At 31.1% G+C, this 13910-nt stretch overlaps 2 protein-coding genes across 2 annotated transcripts; one reads left to right on the top strand and one right to left on the bottom strand.

Annotated features, from left to right (window-relative positions):
* Positions 1-196: 196 nt before the first annotated feature.
* On the bottom strand, positions 197-3314 carry LOC125068185 (tRNA (cytosine(72)-C(5))-methyltransferase NSUN6). The gene is made up of 7 exons (XM_047677230.1): positions 2982-3314; positions 2710-2905; positions 2435-2591; positions 2121-2328; positions 1712-2002; positions 1106-1287; positions 197-426 (listed from the first exon to the last, which is right to left on the bottom strand). Exons 1-7 carry the CDS (start codon positions 3096-3098, stop codon positions 306-308), a joined length of 1272 nt encoding a protein of 423 aa, XP_047533186.1. The 5' UTR covers positions 3099-3314; the 3' UTR covers positions 197-305.
* A 1202-nt stretch (positions 3315-4516) lies between these two features.
* Positions 4517-8830, top strand: LOC125068151 (ADP-ribosylation factor 1). Its single transcript, XM_047677185.1, has 5 exons — positions 4517-4645; positions 5009-5176; positions 5824-5933; positions 6758-6883; positions 7309-8830. Exons 2-5 carry the CDS (start codon positions 5029-5031, stop codon positions 7471-7473), a joined length of 549 nt encoding a protein of 182 aa, XP_047533141.1. The 5' UTR covers positions 4517-4645; positions 5009-5028; the 3' UTR covers positions 7474-8830.
* Positions 8831-13910: the final 5080 nt, after the last annotated feature.

The following is a 13910-nucleotide window of genomic DNA, read 5'->3' as shown; positions in this document are numbered from 1 at the left end:
AGTTTATTGTTGTCAATTTATAATTTAGCCATAATTTTAATAAATACGAGTAATAAGTATTTATGAACAATAAAATTTATACTTGGACACTATGGGTATTATTTTTGTTTATTTAGTATAGTAAATAACATAAAAATTAAACTGTAAATATTGAATTTCCATACTATAAGTTTTCTTCATTTAAAACTATGTACCAAAACGATTAATTTTATTCGGTGAAATTAAAAAAATATCATTTTTGAACACCAAAAGAATTAGGGTAATAAAAAACAACACTTGATTTAAATAAAATGTAACTTATTGTGCTAACTGTTATGATCTTTAGTTTTTACGAATGCCGCTATAAAAAAACCTATAGTATTTTTATATATGTCTTCAACTGGTCTCAATTCATCGTCTTCTGGGCCAAATCGTTGTACCATCAATCTGTAAGTATTAATATATATATGATTAATAACTCTGATATTCTGATAATAAATGATGAGCTCATTGACAATATTATCTTGACGTAATATCTGCAAAGAGAACGACATCATTTTATTTATTATACTTATTACAGTCCCGTTTTATTAATTAGTACACTAATAACTAGAGATTTTAGTAAGCTAGAGAAGGGTAAGTGGGCTATGAGACGTGTATTGCGGTGGGGTCCCGACATGATTCATCCAGCCCAGTTTATTATTTATTTATGTTTTAATTGGCATTTGAAATCAATAATCAAACATTTAATTACAATAAATGACCCAGTTAATACATAAACAAGACCGTATCTAAATACTAAATTTTTAGCCAAATTGTTAATTTGAGTATGAACGAATTCAATTTTGAATTTTTATACTAGAATTGCTAATTTTATAGTATTTGTAAAATGTTACTCCATATTGCACGTTTTAAGCTAGTGACTTTGTGCGAAATTTTACAATAGATTAGGTTTTAACACATTCTTGATACAATATGACCCTTTAATGTGATCGTGTTTTTCAGCTTTCAGCTTTTACCCTGCTTTCATTTTGCTTATAACTCAGTTTACCTTTCTCTTTTTGCAGTGAAATGTAGGGATTTTTTTTAAAATGGGTAATTCAATGCATTTGTTTTATTTTATTACCTTTCTTTGTCAGACAGACCAACATTTGGTAAACCTGGTCCCCCATATAGAGGTTCTGCAGGTATAAGTTTCAAACATGGAAATTTTTCTAAGACCCAAGCCACCATTCCTTCGTTCTCGTCCACTGTTACTGTACAAGTGCTGTATATTAGTTTACCATTAATTTTCAAAATTTTTACAGCCTGAAAAATATGTTTTTTTTTAATCTGGCAAAAATACATAATAACAACATGTCTGGTTATTTTACTGTTAAGCATTATTTTACATTTACAATTACTTATAATCGATTCCACATGTCAAACTCCTAAGGAACAAAATACTCGTACGTCATTGCTCAATTGGCTAAATGTAAGTAAGACTATCCTCAAAAATGATTTCGCCAATGAAGTTAACGCACGCATAAGCCAATGAGTGCACAAGGGCAATTTGAATCAGAAATGAGTGTTTGTATCATGGTTGTACTTTACAACATGAGATAGACCATGAAAATAGTTTTTATTACTAGCAGTATATTATTTTATATTCTATGAACGTGTGATATTACATTATTCATGTGATAAACAGAGAGCAAAACTCTAAATAATAACTATGTAATAAAATACTTGCCGCATCAAACAACTTCCTTTGAACAAATTTGTATGATTGAAGCATTTTTGGTGACATATTGTTATTTAATTGTGGTCTTTGACCAAGCCCACTACAGGGTGCATCCAGGAGAATTTTATCAAAACTATTTGAACAAAATGGAGGCTCCAGTATATTATTATTATCATCACCAGAATGACATTTTGTTGAATCATATGCATAAGCTTTTACACATGTAACACCCTGGGTATTGCAAGTTTGCTGTATTTTAGCACATTTTTGAAATGTCTTGTCAATAGCAATAATAACAGCCTAAAAATAAATAGTTTTGAAATAAATTATAGTACTATAACTATATATTGTTGATATTATAAAAAAAGAAGTATTGTATCATATTTATTAAATTTATTACATATATACATATACTGACTTTATTATCTGACATTTCAGCTAAGTGGGTTGTTTTATTACCAGGTGCAGCACACATATCCAGGATATATTCATAAGGCTGTGCATTAACAACCCACCCAGCAATTATGGATGGGAGATTTTGTAACAAAACTTGACCTTTAGGAAAAATTGTTTCATTTATTACTGGCAATCTTGAAGCAGGCAGTAATGTTTGAATTGCTATACCACTGTAAATATAAATTAAAAATAATAATAATCATGACATTCATAAACAATAAAAAAGCTAAATAAAAATAAGGATAATTATTTAAAATATTTTTATAAACATTATACCTAGGTTGAACTCCTTTGTCGAATAAGTGGTATCGTAACATTTTCAAAAAACCTGTGCCAACATATTGTTTGTTTCCATCATATTTTACTTTATGACCTCTTTTACATTGGCCATCCATTGAACCATAGATATCTATTCTTTCGTTTATATCACAGTCTATAAAAAATAAAAATATTTATATACATAAACATATATTTTACAAAACATTTATTACTATTTTATGTCTAGAAATAAATATTTACATGTTTTTCTTCAATAAAGCTATTTTACTTACTCGTGGGAAGGCCTAAGACACCAGGGGCATATACATGGGCACCTCTTAAGACTGCAGCTGCACATAGTGGATCTACAATTACTTCATTCTTTGATTTCTCAAGACTTAAAGTTGTAGGCCATTGTTCAATAACAAGACAGTCAGGTTTTAAAAAATAATATTTTGGAATACTATCAGTGTTTAATTCTTTTCTTTGCTAAAAAAATAGTATTTGTTTTTATTACAAAAATTATATGCTTTTCGTATATGAAGTTTATTAGAATTAAACATACTTCCTCTAAGTACTTTTGAAGATTCACTAAATCCAATTTCATTAATTTATTGATTCTAAATATTGTGTACTTCGGAGGGTCTAATAGCCAGTCCTTTAGAGAGTTGTTTTGTGTCATTTTCTTTAAATGAGTGTTTAATATGTATAAACAATGACAAAACTATGTATTTATTTTGTTAGTCTAAAACTAAGATTGAGTAAACTACAATCTTATACCAGATGTAATTCCCTTATTCCTACATACTTCACACATGCCACATTTTATTTCAGTATTTTATCAAAATTCTAGTGTACTAGGAAAACAAATATTTATAAACCTGTAAAATGTAAATCATTGGATATTTGACAGAAGTGAGACGTCATATATTTTAGCGATGTGTTCAACTTTAAGGCCATAGACAATTTGATCACCTCATTAAATTTATATTATATTATGGAGTAAAGTTTTTGCTTCCATACTTTTCGATTTTACTTATGGATCTCGTACGGTTCCGTTTCTGTATTATTATTATTAAAGTTGAATGTTTTTTTCCCTATTTCAGTGTAAGTTCTCTATTTAAGGATGTCTTTATTCTGTTTTAATACATAAAAAGAAGTATAAAAGTGCTTATACATATAGAAAAATCATAAGCTGACAACAGTACCTTGATATATGCCCTTGAAGGTGCTTCTTTTTCATTGATATTACTATTAAACAAGAAGAGAGTGCCTTTGCCGTTTAATCGAAGAACATTTCTAAGTTGCTAGTGTTTCGTAGTTATACTGACTATATTTCTTTTGCTGGTGTCCTCTAAGTAGACTATCTGGGATGATGAAGCACTCTACACTACAACACACGCTTTCAGCGCATGGCATTTTTGTTTGATGCCCTATCTGACTGGCGCACAAGATGGAGATTTTTCAATAAACAACTAGGGCCTCGATTGTTCGTGTAACTCGACACCGCAGAACTGCTATTAGAGCCCCTAGGAGCCTTCAACACCTGATTTGAGCCTATAGTCATAACTAACATTAACAAGTTATAATCAATTGTTTATATACTTAGTCTGTCATAAAGTTTACAACTTTAATACGTTTACGACTTTAATAGGTCTTTTTAAAAGTATTATATATTTTGGACTAGTGGATCTTAAAATTAATACGTTCCAACAATAAGAAACCAAAACTCTTCAGTTGATATTATAAAAACAGATTCCTTTATCATCAAAATAATAACTTTATAAAGGTAAATATTCTTGAATTCTGTCGAATAATGTCATGATAATTTCAGACGATGTTGTTGATAATTTAATTGCAATTGATAAGTTATTGTTTTAGAGCTAAGAGCGAAATAACTTAATAATATGCATTAATATTCCTCTTATTCCTTTGACTGCGTGTAACTAATACATATATATTTAGGGAACATAATAAATAAAGTCAATAATTTTGGGAACGTGACTTGAATTTATTGTAGTTAACGTTGAATAATATAATATGAATTATGAATTGTTCAGTTATGACTTCAAAATTAAATTTATAACTGGCCACTTTTTTCCGATACGTGGCATAGGCACGAACAACTTCCACGTTCGCCGCCATTTTGACATACAGTGAATAGTAGAGACTTCAGTGGATTGAAGCGTTTTTACTTCATTTAACATACATTTCCTCGAAAAAAAAAATGTAAGTATACTACCATAATTTTATTATAACTCTATTTAATATCAAATAAGTGATTGAACTATTATTTTATACACCTTAAGATCCTTGGGTGGTGACCCTAACAAAATTACTAACAGCGGTGTTCACGAATTTTAAGCTAAATGTATAATTTAATTTGTGATACACTACTTAAAGTTTATATTTTATATTTGTTTTAAAGTACAAAGCTCTTTTTATTGTTTGTTTCGATCTAGCTTTGAACAAAGTACGTCTAATTCTAGATAGGACTTGCCATGTCATTATCATTGATTATAGTAACATATAGTGACGGATGAGTCAGAGTGAATGTGTTTTCTAATGATTAATAAAATAATTTCTTTTCAGAAAGCTCACAAAGCCGCAAAATGGGGAATATGTTTGCAAATTTATTTAAAGGCCTATTTGGCAAAAAAGAAATGAGAATATTGATGGTTGGTCTTGATGCAGCTGGTAAAACCACAATCTTATACAAACTTAAATTAGGAGAAATTGTTACAACAATTCCCACAATTGGTGAGTAATTTGTTATATTATTTTAATTCTACAATTTTTTTTTTATATTTATTACATTAGACTTATGAAATAATCAAAAATTTATTGCTGGTAAAAAAGTAAAAAATCAATGTGGAGTTATAATTTAATGTTTATTTATGTGTATGTTATTTAATTTTGTGTGCTGGCTTGCTTGTCTATGTGATTGCATAGTGGTAAATGAGAATACAATGTGTACACTGATCAGATAAGCAATATGCCTAATTAATGTAATATCGAAATATATTTATAAATATTATTTAATTATTTAAAACTATGAACTAATTAAAAATAAAACTGAAAGCTTTAAAAAGAGAAAGTATTCTCTAAGCTGAGTATTGCTTTTGACCTATTTATTATTAACAATATGTTTAAAATAGCATATTGGTTATTTTCTTCTATTAAGATTAATTATATCAAATCATTGCTAGAATAACTAGAACAACACACATAATGTTTTGATTTTTTTTTATATTAGACTACAATATATTTGTATAATCAGATATTACTGCTAATTTTTTCCATCTTGTGTAATGTCTCTAATAATAAACTATCCCTTGTTATATAATATTCTTATGACATTTATTGAGATCAATCTTATAATAAATAATTTATGTAAAATATTACAGGATTTAATGTGGAAACTGTAGAATACAAAAATATCAGTTTCACTGTGTGGGACGTCGGTGGCCAGGACAAAATCAGACCTCTATGGAGGCATTATTTCCAGAACACACAGGTAATTTTTTTTTCCTCTGATACAGTTATTAATTAAATATATCTTACTTAATGATTTCATAATTCAAGTTTTATTTAAAGACAACACATACATAGTAGTGCAAGGTTCGTTATAGGAGCCCTAGATTACGAAAACAATGTTGTAATTTATGGTGCGGATGATGATAGCTTTACATTAATTACAAATCTGTGATGTGATGTGATGATGATTCAAAAGTGCTTGTAATGCCTAATTGAATAAAGTATTTTTTGATTTTATGTGATATGTAAATGATTCGCTATGACATAGAATAAAATTTGGAATCTCAGCTCTAAAAGCTGATTTACATATATTATGTAGTCATGTAATTAAATTTTATCTTAATTTTAAGCGACTTAATTTAGAATAAGCTTTTATATGTTTGATCTGAAATTTATTGATTAACTGATACCAGGTATAACAACAATTTGTTTTTTTTTTAACTCCTTATTTCTACAATGTGAGTATATTATTTTTCACAAACTTATATTTTATGATTTGCCACGCCCATTAATAATTTTAATTCATGAAAATTTTTCTCACTATTCATTAAATTAATTGATTTTTATTTAAAAATTATGAATCTTAAGAGATTTAAACAGTAAAGTTCATATTAAGCACTAATAGCAAATATATGTTTTTATTGTTATACTCACTTGGGATTTTTTTTTTATCAATCAGTTAGAGGGATTGAGTGCAATAATAAAGTATGGCATGAGTAACAACATTTTAATATTACTGGGCTCTTCTACTGATCCTGTTGAAATTGTGTGTATTTAATTTGACAAAATATGTTATGTTTTTAGGGTCTCATCTTTGTAGTAGACAGTAATGACCGAGAGCGTATCGGCGAAGCGCGTGAGGAACTCATGAGAATGTTAAGTGAAGATGAGTTAAGAGATGCAGTACTGTTGATTTTTGCAAACAAACAGGTAAATAATTTTTAAACAATCGATTTTTTTTATGTGACAATTTTGGTTTTACCACTTTATGTTTAATTTTATATGCTTTTAAGTAATATGCGATTGACTGTATCTTACAAATTGGCAACTTATTTATCTTATCTAATCTTGTTATTTTTTTTAAAGCATATACAGTATTAGTTTTATGTATACAAAATTTCTATTGTGATACTATTAAGATTTGAGTTTGTGCATGCATAGCTCACTAACGATTTAATTTTCTCTCATTATGAATATTTGTAGGTTCATACTTAAAAACAGTATCAAATTCTTGGTTGCAGTTGGCTGACAAATATATTATTAATTAACATTTATATTAATCACTATTTAAGTGATGCATTGAAAAAGAAAAATGTTAAATATAAATTTAAACTTAATTTATTTTTCTTGTGTAGGATCTGCCAAATGCCATGAACGCGGCCGAGATTACAGACAAGCTGGGTCTGCATTCACTGCGCAACCGCAACTGGTACATCCAGGCGACGTGCGCCACCTCCGGAGACGGACTTTACGAGGGGCTCGACTGGCTCTCCAACCAGCTCAAGAATGCCAACCGCTAACCACCTGTGCGCTATCAACTCACAGACTAATCTGATTACTGAAAGAGACTATGGTTTAAGATATGTTAACTTTATTTGCTATAAATGAATACAATGTATTATGTGCGGTATCATAAATGTATTACTGTGTCACCCGGTGACCGAGCTCGCATCGCATTCTCGCCGAACCACTCGCTTACACCGAAGCCCAAGTACGTCGCTCTCGACTATATGCTAAAATAAACGCGATGCATAATCTTCATTTCTAAAATATTATATCGATATTAATTTGTACAAAATTAAGGGGTCATGCTGTACTTAGTGCAATGAGGTATTAGTCATTGGGATTGCGTTGTTTGTTCGATCTCTGATGACGTTGAACAAATATAGTGTGTAAAGTTAATGCAAAATTACAATTTTTGTTTATATATGTATCTGTAAACAAAAATAAAACTGTACATTCGATTAATCGCGCATTGTGATGTGGATAGGTACATATGTGTAGCTGACTCGTGATAAAGTGAATCACAGCATAACATGTTTTATATGTATACTATAATGTGGTATAAGTTGTCGTAATAAAGTATTTAAAGTTAATTCACTTTTATGACTTTAATTCACTAGTTTAGTAGCTATTGCCTGTAATGGGCTCACGCGGGGGGGATAAGGGTCACGGTTCACCGGAAGCAGTAAGCTAGAGCCAATAACGCGTGGTATCGAAGGTGCAGATAATTTTCTTATTACATATGGAACTACAGAAGTTTGACCAAGTATCCAAATTATGTGAAGAAGATTTGAGATCTTCGCCGCATAGCATGTCACAACCTATTCACATCGCTTTGTGACTTACTAGGGACTTACTTCACCTTCGATTTTGTGCATATTCCAATTATTATTTGAACGACTTATTGTATGATGATAGTTTATTTTTATGGAAGTTAACTAGGTAGAGTAAGCTGTTATGTATTTAACATTTCAATCGCATTCAAAACAGTTCCGACCGATGGCTCTCATTTATCGGATGGCTCGTTATGACCACCTGCATTTATAGTTGACTTCTCATGACGAACCGAGATTTAATTTAGGCGTAATATGTATTAGATGGACAATGTGTCATTTTGGGAAGTGTTTTTGCGTACAGGAAACCGTGCTCGAAACACTTCAGTGGTACTTTGCTCTTACACAATTAATTATAACTTAGCATTTTTTATAATAATTTAGAAGAAATTATTAAAACACAATTTAAGGATATGATTATGTGGCGTGTGGTGGAGATTTTTTTTAATTTTTATGAAAATCAAGAAGATTAAATGAAATGCGAAATGTGACATTCCGGTTTGTCTTAATGCTGTATTATGGAATAAAATATCCTCACCAACCTTCGTTTTTACTTAATAAATCCTATCATATTTTATCCTAATTTGTAATATGTATGCATGAATAAAGTTGTGAATCAAATGAAAAACCGGACGCGAAAACATCAAAATTAATTACTGTTTATAGGGAAGTAGATTAAAAAAAAATAAATAAAAAAACAATCGCACTTACTACATTTTCCTGGTTTTTGCGTTAGATTAGTTTCTATTTATGTTAAGATCTAAGAAGAAAAGAGGAGATAGAATTATATTCATAACACAAACTCAACTTACCGTACTTTGCTACCGTACTATGTAGAGATGTTCAGCGCGATTATTTCGGACATGCAAAATGATGAAATGAAATATTTAATTGTTTTTTTATAATAGTATTGTTAATATTCAAGTACAATTTATGAAATAAAATCGGTTTTGAAAAAGAAAACAATACAAAGTTTCCAACTTCAGTTGACAAAAGACAATAAATCATAAAAGGTGCGCTTAAGTCGCACGCTCTGTAATATGTATAAAACAGTCAACATCATTTTTTTTTAAATACGGCTATTGTTTTGGCAATATTGCTTCCAATTGCTCCATATATTCCATGTTGCTCAATGTCGACGGCACGTGTGCGTGCAAGTGTGTACATCGTAGTTTCATGTGAGTTTGAGTTGAAAATAATGTCCTTCGTTTCTTATTTGATTTTATTACAGTACCTGACATATATGTGATTCTGTTTATTGTAAACTTGTATATCTTACTTAGACCAGGGAATCATAAACCTTCTCATTTCGATATATTGTTTATATACTAATAGATATCGCTGGAACTTACGACACGATTTGTAGTGACCATTTATTGTGAAGCAAAAAATGAAGTCTATGAACATACATGTAGATGTCACGATGCGGGGCCAAGGGTTCTGCCTATTCTATTTGTTGTGAAGAAACTGACATATTTCAGATGAAACCAAACCCAAACTGAATTGAAATAGCATGTTGGAATATGCTTAACACCCCAAAAAGCCTAAGTAGACCATCTTTATGAAGGAACATAACTTAAACTTGATATTTTGCTTTCAATAAAATGTTCACTACAAATCGTGTCGTGACCATCGCAAAAGTTTATTAGTTATATCTTCATATCGAGGTAGAGTAAGCTGTCCATCTAGTACTTTGTTCCAATTTCTAACCCGCTTTAGAAATTTGAGGCCCGCATAGGTGACCAACTAGCCATAGGCCAACCGCCGCGCGTCACGGTAGAACGGTGCCCGGAGTGGGTACCGCTGGTTTTTAGTGGATTGTCACATAGCACCGGTGAGTAATACACCATTACAAGTGGTAAAACGCGGTGTGAAACGCGTAATTGTATTTATCAAGTTCAGTCAGAGTATGATAATATAAATTGAATTACCTTTATTTGGTTTCGTCAACTAATTGCAAAATGTAGATAGCAATCGTAAATATTGTAATAATCATAATAAATTTGACTTCAGGAGCATGTAATTTATTGCTATATAAAATATGTCTATGTTAGTTAAACAAAGGCCCTTTTATTCCGCGGCCCACGTCAAGACCCTCTCGATTGGCGTATAACCTTCACCTTCCAGAGAACGGTAATAAGTTTCGAAATCTCTATGCGCTTTCGATCCGCATTTTCTTAGACTAGGTCCGAAGATCATAGAAGGAGTTGAAACGACTTCTACCCAACATTGAAGGCAAGAAATCACCATGCCGGCACTGATACAGCGATCGGAACCCACATGAGTCGCTAGGTAACTAGAAAAGGCGGCACACTGACATCCAGACTGACGCAGTTGCTTACCGAACATGGGTATTTCGGTAAGTACTAGCACAAATAGTCACACGGCGCACCACATCCTAAAGGAGATCGCTGGTTGAAGGCCCCAGCGGCTTTCCCTGGCAGCCATAATTGGCGGAGACCTTTCGCTGACGAGTGTGATAAATGTTAAGGACTGGATGGAGATAGTATCCTTCTGCGAGACTATCACGCCGTAAAAGAAGGCCGCAGTGTGTCAGCGCAGCAGTGTGCGGGAGTTTAGGGAGATTCTCTCTACCATAGGAAACTTGCTACAAAGGAGGACCGCATAGGTGGACTATCCAACAGGGTGGCATGGTAGTATCCGTATGCAATCCCGTAGCGCCCCCGCGGGATGGGTAGTAAAAGTAATAATTAATACTTTAAGGCAAAAGCCTTTTTTTGTATACATAAATATTTAAGCAAAAATAGCACCACAATCTATTGTTTCTTATTATATCCTAAACCGAACTTCGTTAACCTAACCTAAAATATAAGATGGGTATCTTATATTTTGGTTAAAAAAAGAATTCGTAAATTTTATTCGATATATACTTCGGGATTCTATTAATTTTCAGGTATTTGTCCTTATACCTAATTATATTTTAGAGAACGCAATAAAAAAAATGCGTTTGCTTAAAAAATCACATAAGCTTAAAAAATTATAAACTTAACACTGTCGGTAGTTGTAGTCAAGGAATGATTGTCCCTGTTATTCTTACAACTTTTATTAAGAGAACATTTCGAATGGATGTAATTTTTCTTAATGTCTGGTTACTAAATACTAGATGAATTAAACATTACTTTCTCTGTCAAAACTGCCTACATCCGTCTACTCTCTTTAGTTACACTTTTTATGATGTTATCAATAAAACATTGATTCCATTATATACTATCAATACACTTATAAAACCTATTATTTTAAATGGTAAGTACTGTATTTTGGCTTACTTTCAACGTAAGTGTCTTTCCATATCATCCATACTTTCAACAAAAATAATCTTTTGTAACAATGTTATACTGGACGTATCTATTTGCGGATCGTCTTCCTTTTTATACCCTTCCATGATTTGAGTTAAGGCAAAAGTAAGAGCTGTCAGTGAAAAGTTCTATTCGCCTCGTTACCATCGTACTAGTTTCAACGTGAGCAGACAAATTGGACTGAGTTTATTGATAAGTAGTAAGTAAATGTAAAGTAACAGTAAATATTATCAAGAAGGCTCTATTTCACCCGAATTATACTACTACTGAGCCGAGATGGCCCAGTGGTTAGAACGCATGCATCTTAACCAATGATTTCGGGTTCAAACCCAGGCAGGCACTACTGAATTTTCATGTGCTTAATTTGTGTTTATAATTCATCTCGTGCTCAGCGGTGAAGGAAAACATCGTGAGGAAACCTGCATGTGTCTAATTTCAACGAAATTCTGCCACATGTGTATTCCGCCAACCCGCATTGGAGCAGCGTGGTGGAATATGCTCCAAACCTCCTCAAAGGGAGAGGAGGCCTTTAGCCCAGCAGTGGCAAAATACAGGCTGCTAATGCTAATACTATTATATATACTACTATATACTATTGAGTATTATTGCTATGGTTTTCATATTCGTTTCTCTTATTATGTCCATGAGTGTATATTGAAAAAAGCAATGTCCTAAGTGTCAATGTCTGACATATAATATCTACATGAAATTGAAGTTCAGAAGCAATCCTACTTTTATAAAGTAGAAGTGCTTAAGAAAGTATATTGAGAATCTTTCAGGCAAGCGGCATCGCGTCAACTTGAAACGTCCAATTCTTAACAGGCGAAGTTGTGATAGAAGTTGCTTATAATACAACAAATACCTAAATACTATTAACATTTCATTGTTTTGTCTTCGTCTTTGTACATGCCATCCAAGGCAAGTCACAAAATAAATAACAGACCGTAAAAAACAGCTGTAGGTGACACCTACAGCTACTTGTTTAAATAAAAATAATTACTAAAAGTTACCCTACTAAAAGTTCTTGATTAATATATTTGTATTTATGATACAACACTAATACACTTAACTACTAATATTCTTTTTAAGTTCCGATAGCAGTTCCGATAGATATACTGGTTCAAATTACAAAGCGTGAAATTTACTTTTATTATATATATAAATGGGTAATACATCATATGTTATTTGTTTTTGTTAGGTGTTCCAAATAAATTGTGATAAGATTTTTGGGAAGAGGGGGAATTGCTTACGTGAATAGTAATGTAAGTTGCCTTAGGTTATTAATATTAACAAAGGTGCAATATAAATAATTATGGTATAAAGAAAAACTGTAAGAAGATTTCAAAAGTATGCTTCGATACTCTTTTATGATTTTCTCAGAAATGGTAAGTATATAAGTATGAGTTTGAGATTTGGCGTTAAAGCTATCTGCACGCACGTTCTATACGAGTATAGAACTTCCTTCTTGTTTTGAAGTCAGTTAAATATATCTAGTGTTATTTCAAACGGTGCATGTACAAATAATCACCATATATTTGTTATATTTAAAACATTTATTTTTATTAATAACATTTCTTATTATTTTTCAAGTAAGTAATTATTTTTTAAGTCAGTTAAAAAGCAAAATATCTCCAGGCTAAAATTTTACGTTTGTTATTACGAAAATAATAAACACGTAAAATAATTTAAGTTGGCTCGAGGAAAATATTTAAATAATAGAGTTTCATTTAAGAGAGAATAAACTCGTAGTTTGCTACTGGGTGAAAGTGTATTGTCACGTTGTTCTCACACGTATTACGCTAAGCTAGGCAGTTGATTGGCTTTGGTTTATCTGGAGGCATTAGAACACTGCACCTTTAAATGTCACTATACTTGCTTCTAAGAACTTCGAAATGATACTACTTCATTCAGATACACTTTCGCAGTAAGAGTGTTAAACGGCTATCCATTAGATAGGTAGATAAGACGATAGATTAAGTGTCCATAGAGAACTCTATATATGTAAAAAGTAATTGTAAATAATTTAAGAGAATATTTATTAGATATTATTGATACACAATACTGCTTAAGTTAAGGAAATAAAAGATTGGATCAATAACTTAGATATCCATAATTTATATGTGTTAATACTAAATTCATAATCTTTTTTGTCGATTTTTTTGTAAATATTTCGTTATTATATAAAAGTTTGATTAGGCAGTTTTCTCTAAGAAATAAAAAAAGTATACACATATGTATGTGTATGTACGTGAGAAGTTAAACTTCTTCGGCGTAGTTAATTAATTATAATAACATAATAATAAT

This window comes from Vanessa atalanta, chromosome 13 (genome assembly GCF_905147765.1).
Source record: "Vanessa atalanta chromosome 13, ilVanAtal1.2, whole genome shotgun sequence".
In the NCBI taxonomy this organism is placed as follows: Eukaryota; Metazoa; Arthropoda; class Insecta; order Lepidoptera; family Nymphalidae; genus Vanessa; species Vanessa atalanta.
This window is presented reverse-complemented; position numbering and strand designations above follow the sequence as displayed.